We start from the raw sequence: 18045 nt of genomic DNA, 5'->3' as shown, positions 1-18045 counted from the left end.
TGTGTGCTGGCAGTCCTTTGCAGGAAATCCTAGAAATTCAAGTAGTGACTTGAAGGTGAAACTTACAATTTTTCCAGCAGCAAAATCGTCAACTGGCAGTCCTTTGCTATTAGTGTGAGTGATCCTTTACAGCTCACCCTCCCAATTTTTTTACCTTCTAGGATCTCCTGCAAATCACATGGATTATGCCCTCAAATTGAAAGTTTGAAAATTTAATGATGCACCTTGGACTTTTTTTTTCTTCCAACGCCTCACCAACCAATCCCATTGAGCTTCAGGAAGTCTTTGACCACACTCGTTCGCAACGTTCTCTTCTATTGATAACTTCGACTTGTAATGTTTCTTCTTTAAGTAGCACCTAAAATCTTTCCATTTTTTACCGGCAGACTTTAGTACCCAGTACCTATGTCTTTCTTCAACATTAAAGAATGCCTGCAATACATAAGTAGCAACAGTTAGACAAAAAAAACCTTTCCACTGTTATTGCAGTGAGAAATAAATGTAATGCAGTTTAAATACCTTAACAGTTTCCCACAAGTGCATTTTGTCACATCTGGGTACTTTGCTCCAGCTTGTTGCTGCCATTGAAATTTCTTTTCCTTTAACTAAACTTCCAATAAAATTGGTGAACTGGCTGGTGTTTGGACCACAAGGCTGTCCATTGTCATTGAATTCCACATCTATTTTATAGTTTGGATTAACATGTTTCCAGAACCCCTTCAGTATTGTTGGACCTCTATGGGATTTCTCTTCTTCTGTGCCTAAAACCATAATTGTTATAACAGATTAGATATACTATATTTCTTTCCATTGACAAGATAGAACATTATAGATCAAGAATCTAGCCTGGAGTGTTGTTAAATTTAATTGATCCATCTTCATATTCATCACCAGGATCAGTAGTTGCATCACTGTCATAGCCTTCACCATCATTTACTCTCTGGCCATCCTCAGCACCATCTTCTTCCTCATCATCGTCTTCATCACTATCATCTTCATCATCATCATCATCTTCATCTTCCTCTAGTTGTTCATATATAGTTTCATTCTCAACAATCTGAACAAAGGAAATTTAAAAGTAATAGTTAGACAAATATCTTGGAATCCTGCAAAACTGGTTGTGTACAAAGGTGTTGAGATGTAGAATTCATTACTTACTTGCTGGTTCCCTGGCAAGTATCCAGTAGCTTTTGCTATGTGTACGAACCTTTCAAAGATATTAGCACCATTACTTTCAGCTGTTACAGCTTTTCACCTACTTGGATCATCTTTTCCTTCCAATCTTGAGTATCTGACTTATTTTTTCCTGCACATATATTAACTGAATTATTTGTTCCTGCACATATAGTAACTTCAAAGAAAAGTAAGAACATGTCAAACAGGACTGTCATACCCAAACTAACTGTCTATTCTAGGCTCCATGTCAAAGTAATCTCTAATTGAAGGACAGCCAACAGAGTACCAATCATCATCTACAACATCTTTCACATAGTATATCTGCTTAGCTTGACTTGCAAATATAAATGGTTCTGATCCAAATTCTAACTGCTTCAGGTTTACTTGTGTTACCCCAAAGTTGGTAATGTTTTTAACTCCAGCAGGTTTTGACCATTCACATTTGAACAGTACAACACTTCCTTGGTTGGAATAATTTAACTTAACAATCTCTACTATTCTACCATAGTATTCTACTTCTCCTTTTAATGGGTTCTTATCTTTAGAACTAGAATAACTGGAAGTCATAGCTGAGTTTGAAACTCCATCAAATTGGGAGCTTTTGCCTGCTGCAAACTCCTTTGTGTGGAATACACAACCATTAATGTCAGAATCGTTGTACTTCTTCACCATCATGTAAGGCTTGTTTGCTAGAAAAACAATTTCTGCTGGCAATTTAGTGCATTTAAGAAGCAAAGACTGCACATGGTCAATGAACCAAATATGGAATGTTCTGTGATGTTCTGCTTCTACCTATCTTTTACTTCTTCTCTTTTTCCCAGCAGCTAAAGCTTTCATATGCTTCTCTGTGTAGTAATTGATGTGCTCATAATTGAAGAGTACATACTTCTGTGCTTGTGTCCATGACAGGTAATCTAGTTCAGAAGTACTGCAAGCTGATAATGGTCTTCCAAAAATTGTCAGGTACTTGCTGCAATTTTTATTTGCACTACTTGTCATATTATCATCATGTCTTGGAGCTCTGTTGAACTTGGTGTTACAATCATCCACATATCTAGAGCAGAATGTCAAACACTCATCGAACAAATATGACTCTGCAATAGATCCTTCAGGGTGGCTTCTATTGTGTACCCAGTTTTTCATGTTGCCAATAAACATTTCGGTGGACCACATGTTCCTGAATTGAACAGGCCCAGCAAGTCTCACTTCAGCTGGGAGATGTATAACTAGGTGCTCCATTATGTCGAAGAATGTTGGAGGAAAAATCTTCTCAAGTTGACATAATATCTCTGGCAACTGTTCTTCAACAATTGCTGTCTCTTTATTGCTGACGATCTTCGAAGTAATGACTTTGTAGCACTTGGCAAGCTTCACTAAGGGCAATGCAACTTCTTCAGGCAATATCTTCATTACAGCCAGAGGTAAGATTTCTTCAAACAAAATGTGGCAATCATGAGTTTTCAGCCCAACAAACTTGTTTTCCTCTAACCTTACCTTGTTGTACATTGAGGAAGCATGGTTGTCTGGAAATCTCACATTTTTCACCAGTCCACAGAACAGCTTCTTCTTTGATGACTCCATGTAGTACACTGCCTCTGGCAAGTCAGGTTTTTCTTGTGTTTCATCAATATGCAAATGTTCTCTAATCTTCACTCTCTTCATATCCATCCTAGCCTTTGCATTATCTTTTGACCTTTTATCCACATCAAGCAAAGTGTTGACTACATTGTCAAACACATTCTTCTCAATGTGCATTGAATCCAAGTTGTATCTGACAAGCAAAAATTTCCAATACTCTAGTTGGAAAAAATGCTTCTCTTCTTAAAAGTTGATTCAATAGTATGTACTTCCGCCATATTCTCCAAATCCTCATCCACTTCACCTCTATTCCTTTTCTTCCTTCCAATCCTCTTTTGCTTCTGCAGTTTTCCATATGCAGTTTGGATATCAATTGTCATAGCAGAAATTTCTTCACCTGTAGGCTGCACTGGAGGTTCCCTGAAATCAGTTGTCCCATCAAAAGATTCCTCATCACTTCTGAATGGATGATTCATTGACAAGAACCTTCTGTGACCTAGAAAACATGATTTGTGTCCATGCTTCAACCTTCTAGAACAAGTTCCTAAGAGGCAATGAGAACAGACAACAATACTTTCACCACTCAATATTCCACGGCCCAGCCAATCACTGATGGTCCAGAGCAGCAAGATGGACTATAAACTTTTTACCAAAATGAGAATCATATACCAGAACTCCATGTGCCACAACTCATGTAGCTCATCAATTACTAGTTGCAGGTATACATCAATGTCTTTCCCTGATGATCTCCTTCTTGGTACAATGACAGACAAGATAAAGTTGGTCTCCTTCATGCAAATCCAAGGAGGGAAGTTGTATGGGATCAGAATTATAGGCCAGATGCTGTAAGACAAGTTCATATTCCTGAAAGGGTTGAATCCATCTGTAGCTAATCCAAATCTGATGTTCCTTGGTTCTTTGCTGAACGACCTGTACCTGCTGTCAAAGTTCTTCCAAGAAGGTGAATCAAATTGGATGCCTCATTACTTCATCTTTGGTTCTCCCATCATTGTGCCAACTCATCGAGATGCTGTTTTGTTAGATATAAACAACCTCCGGACTCTTTTGTTCAGTGGGAAATGCCTGATAACTTTCATTGCCACCCTACTGATTCTCTTCCCACCTACTACACTTCTTTCAGTCTTCCACCTGCTTGTTTTGCAAACTGGGCAGACATTGGCCTTGGCATGGATGCCTCTGAAAATTATGCAGTCATTGAAACAGGCATCATAAGTATCATATGCAAGACCAACTCATCTGATGTACTTCTTTGCTTCATGAAATTTCTTAGGCAGAGAATGTCCTTCAGGTAGTGCTTCCCTGAACAGTGTCAGCATATCTTCAAATGCAGCATTTGTCATTCCCCTGACATTTTTAATATTGAGCAATCTTACTAGAAACTGCAGTTTAGAAAACTTCTTGCATCCTGGGTACAACTGCTGGCCACCATCATTGACTAACCTCTTGTATGATTCGACATCTTCATCTTCACTATCATCTTCACTCCCTTCCTCTTTTTCTGAATGCAATGAACTTCTATTGTACATGTCAAACCCATCTAACAGTAGCTGGTCAATCTCATCTCTAGCATTACTAGTATCTTCTGGAGAGCTAGATTGTGTGTCAAGATCATTGTTAACAACTTGTTCCCCATGAAACAACCATGTTTTATATCCAGGCACAAAACCAGTACAAATTAGATGATCATTTACAGTTTCTACACCATAGTGGTAACCCAACCTTTGTGATCTGAGATCCCGTGAATTAGGACCTGGGAAGAACAAACTAGTGGTTTAATTGAGGAGAGTATTATGAGACCCTCTCTATGTGAAGATGCACAACTTTCAATTGCTGTAAGGCAGGTTGGCAAAAGCCTTAATGTGTTTATGTTGGCTATTTTAGCAAAGATGCTGTCCTACAGAGCATTCTTGAAATAACACACCTATATGAGTTCGATTGTTAAACGTCGCAATCTATGAGATTTGGGTGATCTCTAGTAAACTCATGAAGAGACCACAAAGTATGACGCATATGCTTCACCCGCGGGGTAGGCTACTGGCAGCCATGTACTGGTCATGACTTTGAGTGAAACCCTGTTCACGCAAAACTTGCAATTCAAGGCTTAGTCCATTGTTTAAGTGTGAATGGATGTAGCTTAAGGTTCTAGGCGGAAGTTCAACTTAACAGTCTCCGCTGAAACACTGGTATATAAACAAGCAGTGAGTATTGGTAAATCTCTAAATGAGTATTTGAGATCTGGTGGGGGATTGTTGAAATATTGGGCCCACATTTGGTGGCCCATACTAGATTTCAGATTTTCCCTATAAATCTCAAAGCCCACTTAGTGGCAGCCTTGTGAGTTTGAGCCCAAGTTGGTGGCAGCTCACTAGGGAGTGGCAAGAGGTAGGAAGTTTAGTCCCACATGGAAAGTTGGGAGGAAGTTAGACCACCTTATAAGGTGGGTTGTTTCACCACTAGTAAGTGAGTGAGAATAGGAGTGCTACACGCGCGCGCTCCTCCTCCTCCTCGCTCGCTCGTCACGACGCGCGCGCCGCGCTCGTGGTGAGTGGATTGAGCCTCGAGCCGAGACTTTCCTTACTTTTTGCAGCTCAGGAAAACGAACAGAGTCCTAGACGGACGCGTCGCAGTTAGTCGGTTCGGGTCGCTCCCGGATCGTGGGCTATCTGTAACCGACTCGAAACGTTCGTGCGACGTGGGCGTGTCCCACGTTGCCTAGGGTTTCCCGAGCCTATATAATCTCTTGTCCGGCTACCGCAGAAACATACTGAATACACGAGTTAGGGTTTCCACCTCTCTCTGCTTGCGCCGCCATCGTAGCCTACTCCATCCCGCGCGCCGACGTGCATCGGCGAACGGGAGAGCAGGTCTCCGGAACCGCTCGTCCTTGCGATCCTGTACGGGAGAGGGCGAATTAGGTTTTTGGGAAGCGCTCTGCGCGACTGCTCAAGCTCTTCATCACGGTTCGCCTTCCGTCCAAGTCGGGCGGTGCTGCCTACCGTCGTATTCAACGCCGTCTACTTCGACCCGTCGTCCCTGTCGTCAACAACGTTGTCATCAACAACGTTACTGCTGTGACATCATCTGCTACACCTCCACCGCCACCTCCACTAGATCGGTACGTGCGACATATCTCGATCTGGTTAGCGATGGATGCTTTATTGTTTGTGCTGCTGCTACTCATGTTGATTAATGCATCTAGTATGTTCGAGTTTTACATGTTAGTAGTTGTTGTCATCATGTTTTATATTCTGAAATTAATCATGGAAATTGTGCCTAATTATCCAACAATGTACACGCATGGAAGCGCCCAATTCGGTCTCGATCATCGTCTAAAGTTGCTGCCAGCAGCTGTTCTGTTTCAGTTGCAACTGTCTCATTCTTCAGTTAACCTGTGCACACACTTTACCTCGTATGCATCCCGTTTCGTGTCAAACACGCAACAGCAGCACACTGTCACCACCTCAGATCCTTGCGCAGCTCGGCCTGAGTTCAAATCCTGGCCGGCACAGGATTAAAAACCTCTTTTTGAAAAACTGCTGTTCATCAAATTTTTGCCCCTGCCTATTTTCAAACGTTTTAATATTGCATTTTCCAAAATCCAAATCTCACAAACTTTATATGCTGGAGTATCAGAAAAACATGATCTATCCATCTATTAAGTTTGTTTCAACTTTTGAACAATATAAAATCTGATCACTTTATAAATTGGGATTAATTTGCTATAACTTGCATAATTCATAACTTCTAACCTAGAATTCCAAATTCAACATGTTCTATATCTAAATGCATCAGCGAAACACGAGGAATTAAAATATCACATGGTCATGCATCATTAGCATCATCCCTGGTCCGGCCAAATTAAAATTGTAACAAGAATTAAATGTTATGTGAGGGTGTTCCATTATTTCTTGCTATATTTGAACACCCCACTTAATTTTGCTTTGTATGAAACCCTTGCACCTCATGCATCATATTGCGCATTGCATACTTGTATTGATTTGTGCTATAATTTCCTTGTATGTGCTATTTGGTTCTTCTCGAGTAGACGCCGACGCAGAGCAGTACGAGCAGGTGTACGAGTTCCCTCTAGAGGATCGTGTCGGTGCTTCTACCTCTGATCTGACAGGCGAGCCCACCCCTTCACTTATTTTACATTTACATGCTCTTTTGATCTATTGCTATCCTTATGTTGCGATTCTGTTGTGTCACGTGTCCTATCCACCTGCTACCTATATCTCCGAGATACACCTCCTCGCCCTACATGTTGTTTGTTGTTTGCCAGCTTTGCGAGTCGTATGCGAGTTTAGGGTTTTTGTTGATATCTCGAAATGTTCAGGATATCTTGATGGGATGTTCACACATGCACTGCCTTTTCAAAATGATGATGATAACTTTTGCTACAACTTAAAATTGCTAAGGGATATAATATGCAGAGGCATCTGTGAGCCCCTTTGCGAAAGCATCGGAACTTTGACTTGCTAATGTCCCCTAGGACCCAAGTTCTTGTTATCTGTTTATAAGACTGAGCGCGCTAACCACTCGTGGGAAGTTTTATCGGGACCCCCCATCACCCATTACCATTTCTCAAGTCTGTTGAAAAGGGGGCCACGACCTTGGTTTTATTTGCCTATGCCATGGATGCCATGCTTTATTACTGTTGCCTTCGGGTGTTTACTTCCTGTTGCCTTCGGATGTTTATATTCTGTATTGTACCCCGCGGGACGTTTAGCGAAGCGTGTTGTTGCACGCCTAGCCGCCGACGCAAACCCTGAGTCCGCATCGGAGTACGGCCGAACTTCGTTTCGGGTAGCTTAGTTGGGTGGCCCCCCTAGGCATTCTTGTTGATTTGGGAACGGTCTTGTTGTGAGACTCCGCACTTGCTATGCGGGTTCGAGCATGCGTGTATGGTAACATTGGTGCACCCCTGCAGGGTAAATCTTATCGATAAGCCGTGTCCGCGGTTATGGACGACTTGGAACTGTTTAACTCGATCATAGAACAACTTACACCTAAAGTTGTCGCTAATAACTTGCTAATTACTTGCGTAGTAAGTTAGCCCTATTATAATGGAATGGATATAAAATTGTCAACTGTGTGAGTGCCTTGTTAGTACCTCTTGGCTAAGGGGGATCGCATTTGGCTGGGTTGTTGTTTGTAGAGTATAGAACTGCTAGAATATACGCTCTCTCACCTTCTCTATTAGACGGAAGTTGTAGCGTGTCTCTATTGGTTAGTGCTTTGCTGCCGCTAAACTCCACATATAGCCGGGCGAAGTTTACACCACCCACCAGCAAGCATAGCTGGTCTTGTCTCGCAAGTACGTGCCATTTGGTACTTACCCTCGTTTTTCTCCCTCTTTTTCCGGAACCCGCTTTTCGACAAACAGGTACGACAGATGATGAGCAGTACGCAGGTGGCTACTTTGTTGAGTTCACGGACGACGACTTCGTTGCGTAGCAGGATCGTTCCTAAGGCAGCAGCATGTGGCTTGTTGGTTATGGGAACACCGCTTGATTATCTTCAGGACTCTTAGTCCCATTTGGTTCTTGTCTGTACCCAGACTATTTGGCTATCTTATGTATGATGTAATGTTGGGACATGTGTCCTCTGAGTGTCATTTGGATCTTGCTCATTAGAGCGTTGCTATATATATGAACCTTATTTCCCTCTTTTGTGTCATACGTAGTCATGTTGTGATATTCAAGCTGTATTCTACCCTCGTATCCTGTGCACAGTGTGTGTATGTGTGAAGTGCACAGGAAGGAGAAGCACTCAGGCTTGGAAAGCCTATCGTGAGCCTTAGAGGTGGGTGTTGTGTGCATGGGCGTGTCGAGCTGTTGCTTGGCCTACCCATATGCTTGGGAATGCGAGGCGACCTCACGGTCCTTTGTAGTGACCTCATGCATATAAACTCCTCTTACCTGCGCGCTCTAGGTTTTCCTACTCCTAGGGCTTACAACGATGTGGAGCCAGTAATCCACCTCTGAACTATGAGTTTGTGAAAGTAGATCATATAAATCTTCCTTTGTTCTTCAATAATTAGTATCAAATGAGCTGTCTACATGACTCTGTTCATATTTGTAATGTTCTAACGGTGAATCTTTTGTTTGCTGTCAACATCGTAATATTGTTTGCTATCAGTTTTTTCTTGTTACTATGAAGTGATTTATTCATACCACAATGTTTACCAGAGAGACAGATGAAGTGAAACCACGAGAACTTGGTTTATTTTAAATCATAAGAAACACACGGTGTTTTGGAACATGGGTCCATATGCTCTCTATATTTCGAAATGCATCTTACATACATTTTAAATTTAAAAAAATTGAAACTAAAAGTTCGCACGTACATCTTCACGTACTACGTGCTCACAAAGTCGTTTCATAAAAAATCGACTTATCATGTGACGTGTGTAAAAAAGATAAAATTCAGTGCTAAAAATAATGCTTTTCACAAGATAAACTTTCTCTTTTTTATATAGACCATATAAAATATTAGTTTTTCGTGAAACTTGATGAACACACGTATATTATGAAGATGTATATGTAGAAATTTTTTTCCAAATTTTTCGACATTTCGAAATATAATTTTTTAGTAGAGGGAGCATACGCACCCGGGAGCCGAATTGAATTTCCGATTTAAACTTGCTTTGATGGCCTTTTTAATTTTAGTACTTATGAAATCAGAAAATAGAAAAAAATACTTTACAGACTTTAGTTACTATATTTTACGTTGTTTTGTATTGATTGCACAACGTTGTGAATGATGAACACTTCGGTGGAGTTTGGGACACAAAATTATTTCTATTGCATTATTTGTTGCCTTGAAGCTGCCTGGGGTGCCTGGTCATAGAAGAACTCCAGCTGCCCCCACGAAGACGAACACCTCGGCGACGCCCGTGATGCAGTACTTTCCGCTTCTCACCACCGCCACCACAACCATACCCGCGTCTCACCGTTTCTTCTTCGAAAACTCTTGGCTTCTCCATCCTGAGTTCCTCCACTCCACCATCCCCGCCTGGACTCTTGTACCGCCTGGTACAAACGCTGCTGCTACCATAGCAACTAAGGTGAAAAGGTACCGTTTTGCTGCCAAGGTTTGGAAGAGGAGACACAAATCTATACCTACTCATGATAATGATTGCAAGTTTATTATTGATCTCTTTGACTTTATGGAGGAGTCCCGTGCCCTTTCAGGTGCTGAGGCCTCCCTACGTGCTGATGCTCGTGCCGCCCTTGAGCTCTCTGTGCGGACGCAGGCGGCTTTTTGGAAGCAGCGGGGGAAGTTCCGTGTTGTCCGCGAGGGCGACGAGAACACCCGTTTCTTTCATGCCATGGCGTCGCAACGCTACCGCAGGAATATGATCCGTGCGCTTGAGGTTGGTGACGCGGTCGTCGTGGCCCATCGCGGGAAAGCCGAGGCGCTGCACGCCTTCTACTCCGACCTCCTTGGCCGCGCCCGCGACACTGCTTGGGCCTTCGACCTTGACCAGCTCTACTCCAACTCGCGCCGGGTCGACGGTCCTAGGCTGGTGGCCCCCTTCACCGAGTCCGAGATTAAGGCGGCGGTGGCGGGGCTGGACCGCTCTAGCACCCCTGGCCCGGACGGACTCGGGCCCAGTTTCTTCCAGGCTGTCTGGCCGTCCGTTGGGGCGGACATGATGCGCCTCCTCGATGCCTTCCACGCTGGCACAGCGGACATTGAGCGCATCAACCGTGCCCACATCATCCTGCTGCCCAAGCGCGATGGCATCCTGCCCCCCAGTGGGTTCCGCCCCGTCTCGCTCCAGAACTGTGACATGAAGATCATTTGCAAGGCGCTGACCACACGCCTCCAGGCTCAAATCGCGGACGTGATCGATGTGGACCAGTCCGGCTTCATCGCTGGTCGTAGCATCTCGGAAAACTTCGTCTATGCGACGGAGATGGTGCAATGCTGCTTCAAGCGCCGCGCCCCCACCTTGGTCCTCAAGCTTGACTTCGCGAAGGCCTTCGACTCCATCAACTGGGGGAGCCTGCGCCGGGCCCTCCTTGCGCGCGGCTTCCCGCCGCTGTGGTGTGATTGGATGGATGCTATCTTCCACTCCTCCAAGTCCGCCGTTGTCCTCAATGGCGTGCCCGGGAGGTGGATCAACTGCAAGCGGGGGCTCAGGCAAGGGGACCCCCTGTCCCCTTACCTCTTCCTCATCGTCGCCGACATCCTTCAGCAGCTTGTCAAGCAGGACGGTGTCCTCCAACACCCTCTGGTTGACGGGCGCCCACCGCTTGTACTGCAGTACGCCGACGACACGCTCATCATCCTCCGCGCTGAGACAGGGGCCGCTGAGAGGCTCAAGGGCATCCTCGATGACTTTGCCGCCGCCACTGGCCTCGTCATCAACTTCTCCAAGAGCACCCTCGTGCCCATGTCCATGGACCCCGAGTTGCTCTCTTCAGCTGCCCAGGTGCTGGGCTGTGTGGTGGAGGGTTTCCCTCAAACCTACTTGGGCCTGCCGCTCTCTTGCAACAAGCTCGCGCTCGAGGCGTTCGCGCCTCTCATCGCCAAGGCCGACAAGTACCTCTCGGGTTGGAAAGCGCTGCTGCTTTCCCCCGCGGGCCGCCTTGTTCTTGTCAACGCTGTGTTGGATTCCCTACCAACACATGCGATGGCGGTGCTTCAGCTCCCCCCCGTGGTCGTTGCCGCCCTTGACGCCCTCCGTCGCGCGTTCCTTTGGGGGGTCGGTGAGGAGCGGGCCTCCGGCGCCAAATGCCTCGTCGCCTGGGACATGGTGTGTCGCCCCAAGGATGAAGGCGGCCTCGGCGTCCACGTGCTCGGGCTGCAAAACGCGTGCCTCCTCGTCAAGCTCCTTCACAGGCTTCACGTCGAGACGGGCACTCCTTGGGCGGCTTGGCATTGGGAGGAAATGGGCAACGGCTCCATCGTCGATGGCCCGGCTACCTCCTCCGGTGGACACTGGGCAGCGCTGCGCAAGCTGGTTCCCCTCTACCGCTGCCTCACCCGTGTCGCAGTTGGTGACGGCCGCCGCACCTCTTTCTGGCATGATGACTGGCTGCCGGGAGGGCCGTTATCTATCTCCGCCGCGGCGCTCTTCTCACATACTACCTCTCCCGAGGCTACGGTCGCTCGGGCCCTTGCCGCGGGTGTGGATGGCATCCTAGCTCCGCGTTTCTCGCGGGTTGGTGCGCTGGAGCTTGACGCGCTTCGGACCTCCCTCAGGGAGGTGACGCTGGTCGAGGGGGCCGACCGCCGCTCCCTTATCCGCTGCTCCAGGCCAAAGAACAAGCTGCTCACCGGCGCTCTCTACAAGTTATGTAACTTGGGTGGCATCAGCTCCACCAATGCGGATTTCATCTGGCGAAGCCGGGCACCATCTAGGGTCATGTTCTTCAGGTGGCTCCTCACCCTCTCGCGTGTCCAAACGCGCGACACGCTGCTCCGGAAAACCATTGTCGACGCGGCCGGCGCCGGCTGCCCCCTCTGCGACGCCACCCTTGAGACCGCCAGCCACATGGCGCTCCACTGCCCCGTGGCTGCCCGTTTCTGGTCGACGATCGGCGTCGAAGTGCCGCAGGATGCGCATGTCAGAGACCTCCACCTCCTTCCCATGCCACCGTCGATCACCGTGGTGACGGCGCCGGCCTTCACCCTGCTCTGCTGCTGGCAGCTTTGGAAGCAGCGAAATGCGGCCGTGTTTCGGGGGACAGCGCCCTCTCTTCCTCTTCTTCTAAAGCTGTGCAGGGATGATGCTACCTTGTGGCGTGGGCGGTTCCCTGTTTCACAACATCCCGGGGTCGATGCTTGGCATGTCTGCCTAGGCGGTACCCAAAACCGTCCATCGTAGTGACTCCTCCTCTGTAACTCTCTATCCCTTTGCTGTAAACGATCTGGTTCAGGTGGGGAACCTCCCCGGTGAACATTCGAAAAAAAAGGTAGAAAAAGGGAGACAACCAAGAACCTGAGAGAACCTGACGAGGCCGATGTCCAAGAACCTGAACTGTTCGGTGTGCCCCAGCTTGCGGCTCCCTTCAGTCGAGTCCAGCGGGCTGTACAGGGCGTCGCCCGAGACGACGGGGAGTCGGGACGCGCCACTTGCGCGCCGCGGCGATGAGCACCTGCGCGATGCCGGTTGCCTGTAGAGCGGCACGTCCAGGAAAAATGTCCCGACGGCGACGATGACGATGGCGGGGATGCCGAAGCCCCATCCCCCATCCCACGTGCGTCTGTACGTATACCAGCACCGACGACGCCACGAGGGCGTCGATGTTGATGGAGAAGTAGAACCAGTTGAAGAAGGAGCTCTTGCGGCGCCGCTTCCCGGCGTCGCTGTCGTCGAACTGGTCCGCGCCGAACGACGACACGCACGGCTTGATCCCGCCGTCGGATGGCACAGAATGGCACCAGCCCCTTCGCCGAGGTCGCTATCGTCAGCAGCACCAGACCCTGCACATCGACCGAGACGGTGAGCAAGTGATCTTCCCTTCCGTTCCCCAACGAGCAAGTCATCTTACGATGATGTAGATGATCATGAAGGACAGAAGGAGGCGATGGTCCAGAATCGGCCGAGGTAGGCGTGGGCGAGGAAGGCCCCGAGGAGGGAGGTGATGAAGCAGGTGCCGGACCAGGTGGTGATGCTATTGGCGGCGGCTACCTTGGCCATACCCATGCGGTTCTCCATGAAGTTGACCAAGTTGGTGCTCACGCCGTAGTACGCCAGCCGTTCGCAGCACTCGTTCGCTCTAATTCGGCAAGCCATCCATCGGGACCAAGAGACCAGGATCAGAGCAGAGCAACAATTAATGGACCCGTGTGTATATATACATACGTACCGAGGATGTAGTGGCAGGCACGCCAGTTGCCAGTGTTCTTCTTCTCGGCCGGGTTGCCCTTGCTGTCAACGGTGCCATCTGAGTGTACACAGTACATACCTGCTGCTTCGACCCCCATGGCTGGCTACCTGGTGCATTTTGCCGCTAGCTCAGCTCAGAGGACTGGAGGCTGGAGCAACTGCTTCCTTCCTGTAAGTTTTTCATACTGATTAATTAATTTTATGAGATGTGATAAGACAATTAATTTGTGTTGGAAGATGGTTTTGGACAATAATCTAGAAGCTAGCAACGGAAAAAGGCATTGCAAATCGAAACCTAATTCTAGTCTCCTTTGTTGTATCAGTGCCTGACATACCTGAATACATCACAACAGAAACCACGTTACCGAACCCTGGATGCGGGGAACACTAGTTCATCTATCTCGCCTGTATCTAGCGCCCATTGCCTGTTCCGTGGGATAAATGAATCTGCATCTCACTTGGAGAGAAGAACCTAGGGCACTAAGGGCAGGCTTTTTTTTTTCCATGACCAAAAGAGGCTAAAGAAAGGATGCTTAATTCCAGGACAAATGTCTAGTGATGTTACAGGCAGGGCATGATGGAGATCAGACAGAACGTGCTGGCTTGTTCAGATAAAGAAGAGCCTCGAGACTGGAGAGAGTGGAGAGGTGGTGGGCATCAGTGTGCTACTGTTGGAGGCGCAAGATCATACCAGGACAAGTAACAACAGCCCGAGATTTGGTAATGTGATTCAACGGTACAAACATCTACACCTCGTTCGGTTGTGGGTATTTATATCCACTAGTGGATCTACTCCGGGGTGAGATTGGGTGAACCCCAACCATCACCCGAATCCCCTATTAACCTCTCTCTCCCAGTACCCCTGCTTCTAATTGCCGTTCGGTTGACCCCCATCCCACAAGCAGCAGGCAACGCACGGGATAAGCAGTAGCAGGCAGCGCATGCGATAAGCAGACACGAGATGGCCGGCGTCCACTACACCACGTACCTGAACTGTAGGCATTAAAAAGTGCCGGCAAAGGCATCAAAAGTGCCGGCAAAGATTTTCAAGACACAAAAAAAAGTGCTGCATTTATTCCAGTCAAGGTAGGTCTTTGCCGGCACTTTTCAGAAAATGCCGCCGTAAGTATGTCAAGGCACAATTAAGTCTGCCAGTATTAGCCATTTCAGGCAGCTCAGTTTGTGCCTGTTAAGAATTTTGCTGGCTCTTTTGGTTTGTACCGTGGAAGGTTTTTGCGGGCACTTTTTTGGAGATGTCGTGGAATCTTATTCTGGCACAAGCTGGAGACGCCGCGGAATCTTTTTCTGGCACGCGACAGAGATGCTGTTCAAAGCTTTTGCCGGCATTTCTGCAAATGCCTCCAAATTTGTTTTCAGACATATAGGCCTAATGCTGTTGTTTCTTTTTGTAGGCATATTTTGAATTACTGTACTGCCAGCATTCATGAACATTCAGTCAAATCATCAGTCAACACTTTGAAACATCCAGGTATTTAACTTACAATTACACAAACAAGCATTCAGTCATAAACAGATTGCACACATCATCCAGCATCAGATAACTTGCAAGCATTCAGTCATAAGCAGTCATAAACATGATCATCCAGCATTAGATAACATACAAATTCATCAGCTTGAAAGCATCATCCAGCCTGGTCACACATCATCCAACAATTCATCAGCCTGGACTGGATCAGCTATGGAGGCTTTTGACTTGAAGGTGAAGGTTCTCCTCCTCTTAGTTCTCTCAGGGTTTTTACTGTCATTGAGTTTATCTGTTCTCCTAATTTTATCTCGATTTGCTGCTTGCTCCTCCAATGTCGACACCCTACCATCTGATCTGGAATGAATGCGCAAGTTCTTGTCCATGCTGCTCAAAATTGATGCATGAGTCATGTCCACTTCTTCAGTGCTGACCTGCAAGCATTACCCAACAAGGTTCAAAATGAAGCTATGATCCCCAACAATAGTTGGCATCCCTATAGCTTGAGAAATAGAAGTAAGAGAGTCATTACTGCAAAGCAATTCATTTCATTTATCCACTGAAACAAGAGTAAGCTTCAAAGATAAATCAAATAACCAACTGATAGGCAACAAGCTAGGCTAGGATGATTGGCAAGCATCACAGAGGTCACTGTATCAATACACATGCTTTTCCAAGTATAAGCAACCACCAGTACATGGTAAGGAGCAACAACACGGTTTGTCAGGCAACATGCATAGATAGTTAAAGCATTAGATAGTTATCAAGCAATTGTTTGGGGATCTATGGAAGCAGAATCCTGATATATGGAAGTTCCTCTAAATATCAGCAGGTGCACCAATACTACAATCATGGTTGTTTCATGACAATACAGTATTGATCATGTTTCACATGGTTTTTTTCATGACACTACAGTATTGATCAAGTGATAATTGGCATTCTCAAGAGGCAAGTGTAACTTACATTCTTCCTTGACCACTGGACTGAGTGTGCCTCAGCTTGACCTAGTAGCGTCATTCTCCCCTTTGCTTGTGGTAACCTCGTGGTTCTCTTCAAGACCATGTTGATCATAACCTCAATGTATTCATCAGTGTCTGCATTCTGCACAGTGCCAAGAGCCACTACTGCTTCACTGGTTGGTGAAGTTAATGCGACGTCCATCCCTTTTGTCACCTTGACTGTCCCTTTGTTCTTTTTCTTCTTCACCTCACTGTTTTTCATCTTGTTTTCTTGTGCCTTCTCCACTTTGACCGATTTAATGATCTTGTTCACACTAGCTGTCTGCAGATAACATATTTTGTTATTTCTTTCGATAAGGCTCAGTTATTGCATCTAGATGCTTGTAGAGTAATTTCATTCTATGAGGATCAGTACCTTTGCCTCTAGATGCTTGTAGGTTGTCTTTGAATGATTCCCTTCTACTTGATGGGTAAACATTTCTTCCTGTCTATACATAGTTTCTTGGCTGTATACACCTTCCTAGCTATACGTTGTTTCTTGGGTATAAATTGCTTCCTGTCAATTACCAATATTGTCATATGCATGTATGATTAGGTGGTACCTTCAATTACCAGTTTAAAAAATACCAATGTTAGCAGCTCGTACCTTTGGTACAGAACTATTAGGTTCCTTCACACTCTTTCTCTCCTTTATTTTTCTGGCTCTTCTATCTTCATGAGTTGTGGTGGCCAACATTTAAACAATCAGTACACACAATTAACAGGACCATCTAGTAGCCAAGTGGACATGAAACTGTCGACACTTTACCTTGGCTTGAGATCCTCCAACTTCTGAGGTATGACTAGGTTTTTGGCTTCTTTTCACATGTGTTACTTCACTTGATCTAGTTTCCTACATTTAAACAATCAGAGCACACAATTAACAGGACCATCTAGGAGCCAAGTGGACATGAAACTGTTGATACTTTACCTTGGCTTGAGATCCTCCAACTTCTGAGGTATGACTAGGTTTTTGGCTTCTTCTCACATTTGTTTCTTCAGTTGATCTAGTTTCCTGCATTTAAATAAAATTATCAAATACTTAGCTGCACCATCTGGATAGTATGATTACAATACAGATCATGAAAGAAGAAGCTGCGTCTTACATTTGCTTTGCAATCTGTAACCTCACTGCTAGTAACTTTCTCAACATTTGGCTTGGTAACCTACATTAGGCCAATCATATCACAAATTTAGATATCCCCAGACTGTGGGAAAATACTGTTGACCATGTAATTACTCATGAATGAAGAAGTTGTAGTGTACCTGGATTGTAGGAATACCTTCCATTCCCTCTTCACTAGTCTGCTGTTGCTGTTGCTGGTTGTCTTGTATTTTCTGGCTAGCTTGGTATACTAGCATTAGTTGACTCAATTGACTTTCCATGATATCAGTCTTTCGTGCCATGTTCTCGACCACAAGCTTGAGGTCTCTGGTCCCTTTCCTACTCTCTTCAAGAGCTTCTAGTGCTTCAGCTAGATTTTCTGATCCTTTTCCACCAACTACCATGCCTATACCATACCTTGTTGATTTCTTTGCTTTCGGAAACAATGTTGAATACAGGTCATTGGGATTTGGTTCCTCCCCATGTAGTTCAGGATTGGCATTAAGTTTGTCATTAATTTCATTCTACAAGGAAAGCAGTGTCATGGCAGGTATTGTTGCAAGAACAAGTATGTGTGCTGGCAGTCCTTTGCAGGAGATCCTAGAAGTTCAAGTAGTGACTTGAAGGTGAAACTTACAATTTTTCCAGCAGCAAAATCGTCAACTGGCAGTCCTTTGCTATTAGTGTGAGTGATCCTTTACAGCTCACCCTCCCAATTTTTTTACCTTCTAGGATCTCCTGCAAATCACATGGATTATGCCCTTGATACGTCTCCAACGTATCTATAATTTCCGATGTTCCATGCTTGTTTTATGACAATACCAACATGTTTTGTTCA

General features: G+C 45.9%; 1 protein-coding gene and 1 long non-coding RNA gene across 2 annotated transcripts; one reads left to right on the top strand and one right to left on the bottom strand.

Moving 5' to 3' along the window:
- The first annotated feature begins 6678 nt into the window (after positions 1-6678).
- LOC139835373 (uncharacterized) lies at positions 6679-8440 on the top strand. Its single transcript, XR_011751175.1, has 2 exons — positions 6679-6901; positions 8171-8440. It is a non-coding gene; the product is annotated as an uncharacterized lncRNA (long non-coding RNA).
- Positions 8441-12664: 4224 nt separating this feature from the next.
- LOC127329741 (protein NRT1/ PTR FAMILY 6.3-like) lies at positions 12665-13719 on the bottom strand. Its single transcript, XM_051356201.2, has 3 exons — positions 13598-13719; positions 13309-13511; positions 12665-13215 (listed from the first exon to the last, which is right to left on the bottom strand). Exons 1-3 carry the CDS (start codon positions 13717-13719, stop codon positions 12665-12667), a joined length of 876 nt encoding a protein of 291 aa, XP_051212161.2.
- Between the last annotated feature and the right edge of the window lie 4326 nt (positions 13720-18045).

Source organism: Lolium perenne, chromosome 2 (genome assembly GCF_019359855.2).
Source record: "Lolium perenne isolate Kyuss_39 chromosome 2, Kyuss_2.0, whole genome shotgun sequence".
Lineage (NCBI taxonomy): Eukaryota > Viridiplantae > Streptophyta > Magnoliopsida > Poales > Poaceae > Lolium > Lolium perenne.
Note: the sequence above shows the minus strand (reverse complement) of the source record. Positions and strands in the feature narration are given on the sequence as shown.